This window comes from Leptidea sinapis, chromosome 6 (genome assembly GCF_905404315.1).
Source record: "Leptidea sinapis chromosome 6, ilLepSina1.1, whole genome shotgun sequence".
NCBI lineage: Eukaryota > Metazoa > Arthropoda > Insecta > Lepidoptera > Pieridae > Leptidea > Leptidea sinapis.
The window spans coordinates 8,858,468-8,872,981 of NC_066270.1; the positions used below are offsets into that span (position 1 = coordinate 8,858,468).

The 14,514-nt window shown below is 33.1% G+C and overlaps 2 protein-coding genes and 1 long non-coding RNA gene across 5 annotated transcripts; 1 reads left to right on the forward strand and 2 right to left on the reverse strand.

Moving 5' to 3' along the window:
• Positions 1-1,092: 1,092 nt before the first annotated feature.
• LOC126965157 (uncharacterized) lies at positions 1,093-4,509 on the reverse strand. Of its 2 annotated transcripts, XR_007729479.1 has the most exons (5): positions 4,296-4,509; positions 3,684-3,878; positions 3,312-3,395; positions 2,074-2,141; positions 1,093-1,310 (listed from the first exon to the last, which is right to left on the reverse strand). It is a non-coding gene; the product is annotated as an uncharacterized LOC126965157 (long non-coding RNA). The 2 variants fall into 2 exon arrangements; XR_007729478.1 differs by lacking the exon at positions 4,296-4,509 and having other exon boundaries at positions 3,684-4,032.
• Positions 4,510-7,837: 3,328 nt separating this feature from the next.
• On the forward strand, positions 7,838-9,943 carry LOC126965065 (uncharacterized). 2 transcript variants are annotated; one of them, XM_050808513.1, is made up of 6 exons: positions 7,838-8,116; positions 8,189-8,423; positions 8,506-8,665; positions 8,750-8,860; positions 9,428-9,583; positions 9,659-9,943. In XM_050808513.1, the coding sequence occupies exons 1-6, from the start codon at positions 7,947-7,949 to the stop codon at positions 9,862-9,864; spliced, it is 1,038 nt and encodes a 345-aa protein (XP_050664470.1). In that variant the 5' UTR covers positions 7,838-7,946; the 3' UTR covers positions 9,865-9,943. The 2 variants fall into 2 exon arrangements, with proteins under 2 accessions (XP_050664470.1, XP_050664468.1); XM_050808511.1 differs by having other exon boundaries at positions 7,841-8,116; positions 8,747-8,860.
• Positions 9,906-14,177, reverse strand: LOC126965093 (lys-63-specific deubiquitinase BRCC36-like). Its single transcript, XM_050808556.1, has 6 exons — positions 13,821-14,177; positions 13,520-13,730; positions 13,350-13,447; positions 13,159-13,269; positions 12,228-12,374; positions 9,906-10,091 (listed from the first exon to the last, which is right to left on the reverse strand). The coding sequence occupies exons 1-6, from the start codon at positions 13,923-13,925 to the stop codon at positions 9,966-9,968; spliced, it is 798 nt and encodes a 265-aa protein (XP_050664513.1). The 5' UTR covers positions 13,926-14,177; the 3' UTR covers positions 9,906-9,965.
• Positions 14,178-14,514: the final 337 nt, after the last annotated feature.

Below are 14,514 nucleotides of genomic sequence, written 5' to 3' on the forward strand. Positions count from 1 at the left end.
TTAGAAAAAGAAATAGATAACCTATTCCGGCCTATCCTTTTTAAACTTCCATTCACAATATTTTTAATAGAATTTCTTTTGAGAAAACGACCAAATGTAACTGGATGTAAAGTAACATTATCATCGGGAGATGAATACTGTTTCTGAATGTGTACAACAAAAGGAGCAGCATCTAATGAGTTATATAACAGCCTTGCAACAGGGGGCTGTGGCTGTTGTGGAGTGTCTGTGTTATTTTTTTGTATTGTCTCTACTGCTATAGAAGAATTATTGCAGGAATCGACTTTGGAAAGAATTTGTTTGTCAGTAATGTCTACACATTTGCAATCACTTTCCTTAATATCTTTCTTATCATCACGGTGTTTTCGTCGTCTTTTATTACAGTGTCTGCATATTCTGGGTCGAGCTGACACTCTTTTACGGCCACTAGATGTCTGAGACACAGAACCATCTGTATCCATAGTGCTACCTTCGTCATTATTAGAAATTGTCACTACATGACCTATATCAGGGGCTGTCCCCCCAGGATCATCCGGGGGGTCCATCATATTATAGAAAAGTGAAGAAAAGAAGACTTACCAATAGGATGAAATTTACACAAATTAACACTTTAATAAAAACTAACTACTAAAATATATCCAAACTACAACTTATCTGATCAAAATATGAAATTTAAAAATAAAATGAAAAATTATTAAAATTACGTGCAACCGATCTTAAGTTTCCCGCCCTTTTTCTTGAATAATGTTAATATTTAGGTCCCTCAACATAGACCAAAGAGTATAATAATATATAGGGAAAAGAGAGCCCTCTCTACGCATTATGAGCTGTCTATTTGAAAACTAGCGCCATCTGAATATTGGCCCCGAAAATAACTATATATTAACTCGAAATTATGAAATTAATTTTTAATGTTGTGACGTAATTAAATAACTTACTCTACTTTTTAATGTAGGTATTGCAATTACCATGTTGAAATTGCGCGTAGAGTAAGTTATTTAATTTTGCCACAACATAGAACATAAAGGATAGGATTTAGTAGTGTTGGTATGAGTAATTGAATTGATTGGGTGGGAGAAATAAAAAGCAATGTTTGCATATTATTTTTTATTTTTATAATGTTTATGTTTATCATAATATTGTTGGGCAGCTGTTTTTGTTTCGCCTTCACCCACATATGTTAATTTTCCTGACAAAATTCGATTGATCGATCTGCACCACCTTTTAATCTTGCTTTGAAAGATTGTCCTTTTTTCGCAAGCGCGATATTTCTGCTTGAAGATGCTTGATCTTTTGTGGAGCCATTAGATCTGTGAAAGAATGTTTAATTTACAAATTGTATAGTATAATATATGTATTATATGGTATTAAATAAATGGACAATATGAAAAGGGATTCAGTCTTAAAGTCTATATATATAAAAATGATTTGCTGTTCGTTAGTCTTGCTAAAACTTGAGAATGGCTGGATCGATTTGGCTAATTTCAGTCTTGAATTTTTTGTGGAAGTTCAGTAAAGGTTTTGATAAGAAGAAGAATTTAATATGTACAGCACGACGTCTGTCGGGTCAGCTAGTAATGAATAAAAATATATTCAAAATTTCATTCCCAAACGGACATTAGCTGTTCTCAATCCTATCAGGTACCAATGCAGCCTTCATCAAAAAAGACATTTGGCTCAATAGTCTTATGTCATGTCATGCATTAATCTGCTGTTATAAAATTACTGTCACATTTATGGTTAATGTTTGTTAAATAAAGACCTTTCGAATTTCTTATTATGTTTAATTTCTTATGAGTGTTGTAATATTACAACAAAGCCCGCCATTGTCAGGTGTGCTACTCCCTAACTTTGCTGACTCACATACTACAAAATAAATGATGGGCCATTACAAGAATCTTGCTGATTTTTGTCCCCAGCTCCGGGACTATGAGGGAACTACTTTGCCAGCCTAGACAAAAGATCATAAACTATGTCAAATTTCATACAAATTTATTCAGCACTTTTTGGATAAAAAAGTATAAAAACAATATATCTTTACCATTTGTAATATTAGTATAATAATATTAATACCTTTTCCAGATGTTCTTTCAGGCTTGCTAATAAAACTATGTTCCAGCATCAAGCACCTTGAGATGCATCTGAAATTGGAAATAATACTCATGTAGTTTGTTGCCCACTTTGTCAGAGTGAATTTTAACTATACTTTTCAAATCATTTCAATTGTCAATTTCAATCAGACGATAATGGAGAAAAATAAAAATAAAACCAAAAATCAAATCATAATGAAGTAGCAGTCAGAAAATGTAGAACCAGGGCAGGATTTCTTAAGAGTCTAGAGCTGAAATTAAATCACAAGTTGAAATAAGCTGTCAAACAAAACCATTAAAGAAAAAAAGACATACCGACACTACTCACAAAATTTAAAATTATAAAATATTGTTTTTATTTATGGTTTAGTTGTGTATAATAGATAGAAATATATTAGATTATATAATATTTTCGTATGTGTTCAAAACAAAATATAATCATTAATTTATATATTTATTATATTTGATAATAGCCAACAAATTGAAAAAAATATGTGAATTTAACCTGCAGCCACAGGTTGGAATGTTGTTGAAGTTGATGCTTTTTCTAAAATAAAGTTGCTCACATATATGGCTCTATAAATAATAAATATAATAATAGATTAATGATTATTTATTATTTGTATGCCACAGAGAACCGGAGAACTTTTATTGTGATTTGTAAAATCTTATGTAACTGAAATGAAATTATGAAGACTATATTATATGAAAACATGACATAAAGATCAAGATCAAATGTTTAAGTTCAAAATTTTCAATCAATAACATTTTATGGGGCCAAGATTTTAAAATTACAACCAAGAAATACATCAAATTGTTGTATATGTATGTCCATAAATACCAATAATTTTAAGAAGATACATAAAAGACATGGGATTAAAAGCAGAACAAAATCAAATTGTCAATGCCCTTTGACTGAGTTTGACTTTATATTCTTTCTGAATATTTTATTTGAAATAGGTTATAATATCACTTACAGAAAGTCAATACTACATATTGGAAAAAGTATACCTCAGACCTGAGAAGTAAGGACATAAGATACTCAGCGGGCTTCTTTTCTTTACATAAAAATATGGTGACAATGTTAAATCATACAATAAAATTTATTATTTAATGCCCTGAGGGTGGCCGCTCCATGCCATTTCTGTGGTATCATTAAGAATGTCACTTATGTTATAGTAACCTTTTTGACATTGTAAATAAGTTTATAAAAATATTTACCTGAACAGTCTTGCTGTATTATTGTAGTCAGTAAATGTTGTGTGGATGAAGCTTGTCCTAAGATTACTTGACTCTGTAGTTGTCCTGAAAATTAATGTGAATATGTAAAGATTATGTTTCATTATTTAATGATTATAATGAACCAGTTTCAGCTAGAAATGCAACCATTGAATTTTGTAATCACAACTGTGTAAGAAAATCAGGTGTTTCCAGAATGATACAATATACCTTCAAAAAAACCATCAACTCAACAAAGATTCTAAATGGTGTGACTAAATCTGACAGAGCTAACTCTGATTCTAGCTAATTCGATTCTATTCCTAAGAATAGAATCGAATATTAACTCAATATGTGTTAAATTAGGGGACTTACCAAGCAGATAAAGCATCGGAACTGCCAATGTGCTTAGCCATTGATTATGATTTCTGTGTCTGTCAGAAAAGTGTATATCACAAATTCTCTTCTTCTTATAACATTCAAGATCAGATGTTTAAGGGTTTCCACCAACAAGACTGACCCAAGTTTTAAACTGCTCAAGAAATTGACAGCAACTATGCATTGGAATCTCTGAAAATAATAAATAACATTATTAAATAAATTGAGTGACTATTAAAGCCATCAGACAAATTGTGATAACCTAGTGTTATGACCATTGGGCTAGTATTAGATTTTGGACTCATATATTGACTTTTCTCTTGATAAAAATGGTGTCAGAAGCTAGCCCAGCTGTCAATTATTATTAAACCATATAAGTCAGGGGGAGCCTGAAGTCTGACATAAGATGATTTGAGAGATTGGAGTTTAATCTTTGGGGCAAGATACAGAAAACCGGTATGTTTATAATAGTTTTAACTATGATTGCAAATTCAATCTACGGACCGGTAGTAGAACCTGAGAGTAGAACAAACCTTATATGATACTTTATTTTTCACAAGATTAGTCAATAAACTATACTATTAAGATTTAAGAGAATAATTTTCTTACCACGGAGCGCACAACCGAAAGCACAACGTCTCGGCATTACACCAAAGTTCATAAATTCCACAAAAAGTAGAAATACACAGAATAAGGAGATTTTTGGAGTGAATTCGCAACAGCAAGGCGGAGGAGCACAAGGCTCGACTCGACGCACTTACACTTCGATTTCAATACCATAAAATATGCAAAATGGAACACGAGAGCTACATACAAGCGCAAACGTTAGAAGTAGCCATTTTATGACCAGTGGGCAGGTTTCAAAGCGAGTGACAGCTGACAAAGCTTTAATTTTGGGGCCAACCATCAGATGGCACTACAGTTTTCTGAAAACGTATAAGGCGACTGTCCCACCCCTGACATAAACTCGGCACCTGAGTAAATAATAAAAATACTTTTTTTTATCTTATTCTTTGGGCTGGAGTAACAGTTCTAAGAAGTACAGTCAGCAAAAAAAGTCAACAGAAGCTGGCGGATGCACGGAATGTACGGCCCAAAATCACCGAAAAGTAGTGGAAATTAAAAAAAAAAATAGTCTGAGTCGTACCCCTCGTTAACACCACGGTATTATACACGTATTTGACAAGTTTCATGCAAACTACAAATACAAGTTGTATGCAATGTTTTCAAAATACAAAAACATAAAACTAGTCGTTATTTTTATGAAACTTGTCTGATGAAATTGTTTGTCACCTATTAGTTGTCTACATGTATATGGTCTCATGTTTTATACTTGTTGTAGGCTTGTAACTAAACTTGTTTAAAGCATGTCAGTGCAGAAGTTAAAGAATTTGACAATACAATTGACTACTGGTACAGACAATAAAAAGTGAAAGTAGGTGCTGCGGAACTTAGCTTCATGAATGCAGTATACTTGTACATCATACAGAATGAAGAAAATTCAAGAAAACCACACAAGTTCTGGTCGCGATCATTTTCGAGGACACGAGAGCAAGATGGGGCCTATCGTACCTTATTAAATTAGGAAGTGGATTCAGAAATTTTGTTAGAATTTGCTTCAAAAAGTTGCACCATACTTTTATTAGCAGAATTCACAGTATCGAGATGCCATCACTCCAGCAGAGCAATTATTTTTTTTATGGAAAAGGAGGACAAACGAGCGTACGCACGTCAACTGGTGATACGTGATCACCGCCGCACACATTCTCTTACCTCACCAGAGGAATCACAGGAGCGTTGCTCGCCTTGAAGGAAGGCGTACGCGCATTTTTAAGCTATTGCATAGCTTTTATGGCGGGCTTTGAGCGCGGTGACCGAATCAAGGAATTCCGTAACGTAAATAAAACCTAACACCCCCCAGTGTTCCGTGATCACTGCCATCTATCGGAAACTGTTATGTTGTATTACACTCGATAGATTCAACGTTCGATTTGGATATACGAAATAGTTTATGAAAGTGACACTAGATGTCGCATAAGCTAACACTATTTATTTTTAAATTCAACTTAGATGGAATAAAATTATAATTTTGTGACCATTATGAGTGTCTGGCAAGGGGTTGCCACGATGGTAAGTGTCTGACAATGAATCACGTGATTTTTAATAATATTCTGAAGGCAATACCGAAAAATCGCACTTTATTCTTTGATGTATTTAGATCGGTATTTTACACACCTTTAGTACCGTTTACCTGACAATGCCACTGCAACCCAAACTCCACAATGGACCATCGTTCTTACCTGTTTTGGGAGCATGCGCTGACAAACTTTCAGCTTTTATAAAATGACGTAGATCTGGGGTCCACGGGCTCTTGCTATAGTAGATACATTCTGAAATTAAATCGAAAGTTTTTTTTCTGTGCTCAGTATTCCTCAAATCTCAATTAGTCTTCATTTTCATAATTTTATAGGCATAGTGGTGCCGTGACAAGTCGAGCGAACATTATTGGTTCGGAAATTGTTGTTAGGTACATTTTGGTTATTAAATTTAATTCTTATTTCTACTTGATTAGTGTTAGTAATTAGTGATCACAGTGTACAAAAACTTGAAAGTTTACAAATAACTGTAGAAAAAGCTTTTATTTATAATTATGGCGGAACCACGACGTTTTGCTGCTAAATGGGACTATTTTGAGCGAAGACACTGTAGACAGCCTCCTAAGCCTGTTTAAGTATGAAGTAAAATTCACTGATAGATGTCTATTTAAATTCAACACATAGACCTAGGACCTATAGCCAAGCCTAGTGACCTACAGATCACCCAGTAACTGATTCATAAATACGAAAAACGTGTAGGTAGATTGTTTATTAATGTAATTAATAATAACTAACTGCTACTAGAATCCACAACAAAATATGAGACCACCATTGACGCGGTATTTTCTTGATATTTAGAGGATATCAAGTCTCAAACTTATGTTTCTTATTTCAGTTACCATAAACCTATAGTTTCAATGATAAAAATTCCTGAATAACCTACATGTATTGTATGATAATAAAAATATTTTAAACGATATTAAGTGACTTCTCATTTATTCAATAAAAGAAAAAAAATGATTTCTTATCGGTCACCAAGCTCAAAAAATGTAACTTGAATTATTATCAAAGAAGAATAAATAAATAATTATAATTGTATAAGTTGATGAAAATGCTATGCTATGTTGATAAAATAGCTTCACCGCGGCAGTCCCCGAGTGCCACTCGTCTTTTTTTTTGTTAGCTGTTTATTTGAGAATTCTAGCTACTGGTGACTCATATTCATCTTTGTATTTGCATGACCACTCCATTTATCTTCTTTACCACTAAAAGAGCCGTCTGTCCGGTAAATGTTTAAAATTTTATCCACCAAGCGTGGATAGAGTATGAAACTTGTTTTAAATAATTATTATACACTAGCTGACCCGACAGACGTTGTTCTGTATATAATAAATAAAATAATCTTTTTTATGAATTTGTCAATAATATATAACAACATCAAGAATTACTTCGTAAAATATGCACCCTGTTGTACTGAAATTGTTTCACAGCAGAACTGTCAAACCGTGCGTCATTAAATTCTCTGATAGAAATTAGGTATCACATCACATCAAAGGAAAAACAAAATTTTTATTGTTTTTATTTAATTCCGAGCATTTTCATATTTATTAACCTTTGCTGGACTTCCACGAATAATTCAAGACCAAAATTAGCCAAATCGGTCCGGCCGTTTTCGTGTTTTAGCGAGACTAACGAACAGCAATTCATTTTTGTATATATGTATGTATATAGATAAACTCCAAAAAATTAACAATACTTGTATATTAAAAACATGTATGTTTTATGCTGGTGTCAATGCTTTGTGTCAATGTATCAGACTGTATCAAACATGTCTCAGATCTATATGTGAACGCAAATGTGTTTTATACTTGTATAAAAACTTGTTGTCAACACAGTGTTAACGCAAGAATGTTGCAGACAATTGCAATAAATGTTAAAAACAAACAATTATGTTTTATCAAGTATTCTACAAGTTTTGTACAAAACAAGTTTTTGACTTGTTTCTTGGTGTAAACGAGGGGTGACAGCTCTGAGCTCACAGCTAACTTCATTTCTATTTTCTATTTCATTGTTATTCTTTTTATTGCTTGTCATGTTGTTGGTTATTTATTTTATTGTAAGTTGAAAAATATCCAAATTCCTTAGATTATTGTAATGTTTAAAAATGTTCAAAAAGATCTTTATGTGGAAAAAAAGATCTGAACAAAATGAAACTAATAAAGATGAAAAATCATTATTTCTTGAGATATTTTATGGTATTATAGAAGACGTATTCTATTGGAGAAATTCGTGGTTTTCTTTGCTATTTATTTTAAATCTCCATTTAATATTTTTGTAAGTATTATTTTTTCTATTACTTCGACAGATAGGGCTTATTTTTATTATAAAACACATTCAAATTTGCAGTGTGGTGTTTTATCGTCAACATAACTTATTACAAATACTTTGCGGGATATTTATATTCATTTTATGTGTTGATGCTCTCGAAATATGGCTAAAATATAAACATCGTACCACATGTCTAAAGCGATTAGCACAGAGAAGTGGAAGCACATCCTTCATTGATGCCAATGAAATATATATTTGGACTAAAACGCAAATATCGCATTATATTGAGCTACGTGAAGCCAATCCAACAAAAGTAAGTGAAAGTAAAAATATATGTATTCTTTTTTTAATATTTTTTTTCAATAATAATAATTGGGATTCTATTGACATTTCAGGCATTCTTAATCATGAAGATAGTGTTTAGTATTCTATTCCTGTTTGGGAAATATATGTCTGGATATGTTTTATTTTATATTTTGTTTATTTCAATAGTATTTTTAAATAAATATCTACCACCTATTAAAAGTTTAATATTGAAAATCCATCATACTTCAGGTAATGCCAAAAAATAATGCAGATCTTATAATCAATTTATCATTATTGTAGTATTGTTGTTAATTAAATATGAGTTTTTAGAAGATTGTGATACTGAATTTGAAGGACTAGTGCCTGATGCTTCACAAGCTAATTTGGATTTACTAACTCTTGAAACAGATTTTAGAGTTCTATCTGATGAAAAACAGAGTCTAGGTAAGTAACTTGCTTCACATTTAAACAAATGTGCTCATATTTCGAATGGTCTATATGGCTAGCAAAAAACCTGCAGAGCCAACAAGAAAGAGTATGTTGCAACATGAGGGAAATATAGAGGAGACTTGTTGTTTGATGTTCTGTTTTTACAACATTTTTTTTCCTTTTTTTTTGTGGACAAGACCTAAGAATTAACACAAACAACTTATATTAGTAACTTTAATATATAAGAAGTTGAGTGTTCAGATGTGCAACATTTAGGCAAATCTTCTTTTTATCACCACAATGTAAGAACCTAAAACTATTTTGAACATAAAAAAACTTAGATAATTATATTTCTAGATAGAGCCTCTTGCTACTAGACAACTGATGCAAACAGCAGACTGTGACAGCTGTGAAAACAACACATTAATACAAAGTGACATACAAATCACAAGTGTATGATGCAACTTGTTATGCACACTAAATGACTAAAGTAATAAACCTGGCCTGTTTTCATCAGTTGTCTAGCAGCAAGAGGCTCTATCTAGACATATAAATTATCTAAGAATTACAATTATATTTCAGATGATTGGAATCCCCATGATTTGCCCATGGAAGATGTTAGTGATAGTTCTGACAACAGCAGTTCTTTAGTTACTAATATTTCGATGGAAAAACTTAACAGATTAGATAAAGATGTTGATGTTTCTGATTCCAGTGATGAAGATTATATCCCTAAAGGTAATATATACACTTTATTCTTAACTTGATGCTTTATTTTTATTATTCTAAACAGGTTCTGATTGATATTTTTAGATCAGCACATTGAACAGATCCAAACGACACTTGATATTCAACCACAAGATACTTGGACATCATCCGCATATAATGCTTTGTCCACATTAGGTGGTGCTGTATCAAATATAGTGTATAGACATCCAGAGGAAAATAAAAGGAAGAGATTTACTAGCAATGACTCATCAGATGGATTTGAAATGATAGATAAAAATGATGTTATGTGATTTTATGGTATACTTATTAATTGTAAATAAAAAAAACAGGATTGTAGTATTAAAAGTATAATTTTTAGCTTAAAATTGATTGTCTTGTTTTATTAATTGAATTAACTATTATCTGACATATTGTCTAACTTGGACATTAACTCTTGATGCTGTTTTTTTAAGGCTCTTACTCTGATTTTGTTCAATGCATTTCTTGCTACCAGAGCTTCCAACATGGGCCGAGATATCTGAAAATATTAGTTAACTTTATATTATATTCTATTTTACTTCACAATATTGATTGATAGAACCATAAAGTATGTACTACTATTTTTTTACCACTATTGTATAATAGTAGATTATTGCCCTATACATCTGTTAATCCAAGTAGCCTTTTTTTAATGTCAGTAAATAAACACAGAGTAGGTAGGTATTTTCAGACCATACACGGAAAATTATTAACAACACAGTGTCTGGGAGAGAACATCTACAGTTAGATGGAAAATGCAAGCAAATCTATTGTTACCCTAACCAATTTTGATTGACAAGTTGTGAACATTCAGCCACACCTGGCCAGGCAACACCAGAAGGGTCACAGGAGTGTTGCACCCTTTTACAAAAGTGTACAGGTTTTTTCAAAAGTACCTGTGATGTCTTGAAAACCACACAAGGAAGATGATTCCATAGTTTGGTTGTACATGGAAGAAAATTACTTGAAACTGCACTATAGTGCATACGCCATACGCATATAGATCATTTGGATGATATCCAAGTGCAAATGTGGAATTCGCAGAAATCAAGTGAAAAACAGCTCCCATGATAGCTACGGTGATGAGGCGACAAAATTTGCCTTCCAGGCATAATAATAATAAGCAAGCTGCAAGAGTCCTTTTCGAGTAGAAATGTTTTAAAAGATACAAAATAATAATAATAAGATAAAAGGTCCAAGATACAGTTTATCTTTTATGGAACTGGAGGACAAATGAGCCTACGGGTCACCTGGTGTTAAGTGATCACCACCACCCACATTCTCTTGCAACACCATAGGAATCACGGGAGCGTTTCCGGCCTTTAAGGAAGGTTTACGCGCTCTTTTTTTCAAGGTACTCATGTTGTATCTTCCCGGAAAACAGCACAAGGGCATTCATTCCACAGATTTGTAGTACGTGGAAAGCTCCTTCAAAATCACATTGTGGAGGACCGCCACACAACCAGATGGTGGGATGATATCCTAACTTGGGGCGATTCGTGCGATGGTGGAATTCGGGGCAGGAATCAGGTGAAACAGCTGTTTCGCGATACAAGAGCTCTTCGGAACACTCCCCGTGATAATTGCGGTAGAGGACACACAATGAAGCGATGTCTTTACGCAACGCCAAGTGGTCACAGAGCACTGGGTCCCAGACAATTCGAGCTGCTCTGCGTTGCACGCGGTCAAATGGATCGAGCTGATACTGGGATGCGCCAGACCAGAGGTGACAGCGACACTCCATATTTGGCCAGACCTGCGCTGTACAGGTACAGCACTAGAATGTGGGCTGGCTTGAAGTATTACCGTGCTCTATTTATGATGCCCAGTTTTTTTGAAGCCAATTTGCCTTTGCTCTCCAGATGACTGCGGAATTGGCAATCTCTCGAGATTTCGAAATCCTGAATTCCGATAACACTTCCATAAGCCCAAATGATGGAAGTTTAGCGAGAAGCTCCTTGTGCCATACATGATCAAATGCCTTTTCTATATCCAGGCTAACTGCCAGGCTTCCCACTTGCTTTCAATAGCCGCCGCCTATCTATGTGTAATAAGAAGCTTGTTTAAATTTAAGTGCATGAAAAAGTATGTAAAAAGGTTTAGTGAAACAAAAGAAAGATGAAGAGGAAGATAAATTTGATAGAATTTGAAACATTATCTGACAACTTCCGATACACTATGAACCTAAGCTTACTGACCCATTTCCATAACCGCCAACATATCTCCCTGTGGGTCAACGGCTTACGCCTCTCCGTTCGAACCGGGCTTATGGGTGAGATATACAATATCTTTACTTGGGCATCAGAAATCATACTGGTAATCACTAATTAGCTGGTGCTCGTCTAAAAAAATATTCTAGAGCTGGCGATTAACAATCAACACCATAGATTCGAAGAAAGTGAAGGCAGAAGTAGGAGCGATACGAAATTAAACCTTTCTTAGGGATCGGATGCACTAAAGCATCATTCCATAATTTCGCCTAATTGATTGAGTAATAGATCAAGATAAGACAGGTAACAACTTTAAGAAGAAATTTTTTATCTCAGGCATATATGAGTGACACCATGAAATAAACAGTGTCACACCATGAAATATGGTGTACACATTTAAACAAAAAGCATTTTAAAGAAATCACCTTTTCCACAATGTGTCCAATAGCCATTGTTCTCACAGCAGTGTTATGTTGCTTGATAATAATATCATCTGTTTCATCTAGCCCTGCCTCTAATGCAAACGCCTCATCTTCTTCTTCCTTTAATGTTTTTGGTAACTGTGTAAGTAGCTAAAACCATATATATGTATATAAGTATTATATAAACCTATTTGCCATTAAAACAGGCACCCAAAACTTTTCTGTACAACTATGGAAATCTTTAACAAAAGGCATTTAAATGAATTCAATTAATTAGAAACATTTGTGTAAGTATTAAAAAGTACTGGCAACTAAAAAGTCCTATTTTTGAAAATTTTAAAGTCACTTAAAAATATGTGAGCATTTGCTCACATTTTGTGTTTAGATATTGTGCTGTACATAAATTAAAAGGGTTTTTTTGTTTTTTTAATTAGTTGATGGTGATCTAAAAACGTTTAAATTGGTTTTTTGTACTGTAATATTGCAGACAAGACAATTACCAGTTTCTTGAAACCTAGTCCAGCCTCAACTAGGTTTTTACGAAACCAGTCCTTGAAAAGAAGACCGGGGCCAGGATGAAAATGATGAGCTGAGCTCAGAGACAATTGATATATAAAACAATGTAAGTAATGTGAGTAACATATTATGGACTATGAGAAGGAGACTTCTAGAAGTTGATATACCTACACAGTTGAAGACCAGTTACAGGTCCTAAATTACTATGTACAGAAATAGTTCTTATTATAAATCACTCTCAATGTACCTCATATTAATTTTTTTTTAAACACTTTGTAAAAAAGCAAATACCATATAACTAAAACTATTGTGTCAAAATATTAGTTGCCATATTCCTCAGAAACAGCTTGATTGTTTTTCATAAAATTTTATATGTGTATTCTGAAGGTCTGTGAATCATTTCATAAAAATAACTTACTTCAAAATTCTTTCTTAATAAAGAATTGTTATTGTTGGTTATTTCTAATTCAATTTCCCTTCTGCTTTGACTTGAGCCATCATTTATAGACTGGAAACATGTGATTTGTACCTAAAATAATTAGAGTTATTAATTTTTATGTAATGCTTTATTTAAACCACACCAATATGTATGTAATAATCATAATTTACAGAGGATGCCTTTGCTGCTTGGTCTGTTATAAATACAGCAAATATTATGCCAACAAAACTTGAATCCATTCTTTGATACATGGTTTGTGTGGCCAGATCTGAAATACCAATGTAATGAATTAATAATTTATAGAAATGTAAAAGGTGTTAAGTTATCTTAACTGACATACCAACATGAGATGGCCAAACTGTTATATGTGGATGGGAATGATACCATCCCACTACTCTCAATGGCCTGCCTACTTCCGCAGCAAGCTCTTCAGCCCTCACCGTAGCTTGTACTAATTGCTCTTCAGAGATCTCAACTCTATCTGGTTTTTTATCCAATCTACGTAATATGACTGATGAGACAATGGAAACCAAGCTGTTATCATCACAGACCTAAAAAACCGGATACAATATTGATAGATTTTATTTAAATGATCAAATGAAAATTATGCTTGTAGTCATGGAATATTTTATATTGTTTACCTCTCCTATGAGAAGTCCCATTATTTCTTCTTTCTCAGTAGAAAGAGCATGTTGCGTACAAACTAAAGCTACATCGGTTGAGAGCAATACTTTATTGAGCATCATATCTAATTGCTCTAGAAAATATTATATTTGATTAGAATATTTACATATCCTAAGAACCAACTATAAGCATGTTAAAACATGGAAACTTTGGAAGAATATTTCTACTCTGATCACAAAGTTGAAAACACTTATTAATAATTTATATTTAACACACTGTACAGCCTAAAGGATAAAAAGTTATTTAAAATTGAACTACAAAAAACCAAATTAATTGCACACAGGTAGCACAGAACTGACTTTTACTCTAACGAGACAGGTAGACAGTAGACACATAAATATTAAATAATTTTATCTTTTTTCCTTCTTCCCATAAGGAAAAGGCAACGGCACATCCATGCAGCCTAAACCAAAGACAATTTAAACACTATTTATGTTGCCTAAACTTAGGAGTGACACAGAACCAAAGAATATATAATTACAATATTTACCATAGAACACTATAACTTAACTCGTTTCCTAGCTCGACAGTTCTAGGAAGTACAGTCAGCAAGATTAAAACAAAAGCGGTCAAGTAGTGACTGTAAAAATAGAATTTAACCCGCACTAAATTTTGGTTCAAATATTTTTGTAAGGCTTAGAGTCACATACT

Excerpts from the sequence above, each read along its gene's own strand:
- LOC126965065 (XM_050808511.1), top strand. The coding sequence starts at position 7,947 with ATGTTCAAAAAGATCTTTATGTGGAAAAAAAGATCTGAACAAAATGAA. Across the intron at positions 8,666-8,746 it reads GAAAATCCATCATACTTCAG|AAGATTGTGATACTGAATTT; the intron begins GTAATGCCAAAA and ends ATGAGTTTTTAG. Across the intron at positions 8,861-9,427 it reads TGATGAAAAACAGAGTCTAG|ATGATTGGAATCCCCATGAT; the intron begins GTAAGTAACTTG and ends ATTATATTTCAG.
- LOC126965093 (XM_050808556.1), bottom strand. The coding sequence starts at position 13,925 with ATGATGCTCAATAAAGTATTGCTCTCAACCGATGTAGCTTTAGTTTGT. Across the intron at positions 13,448-13,519 it reads AGTTTGGCCATCTCATGTTG|ATCTGGCCACACAAACCATG; the intron begins GTATGTCAGTTA and ends TTGGTATTTCAG. Across the intron at positions 12,375-13,158 it reads TATTAAGAAAGAATTTTGAA|CTACTTACACAGTTACCAAA; the intron begins GTAAGTTATTTT and ends ATATGGTTTTAG.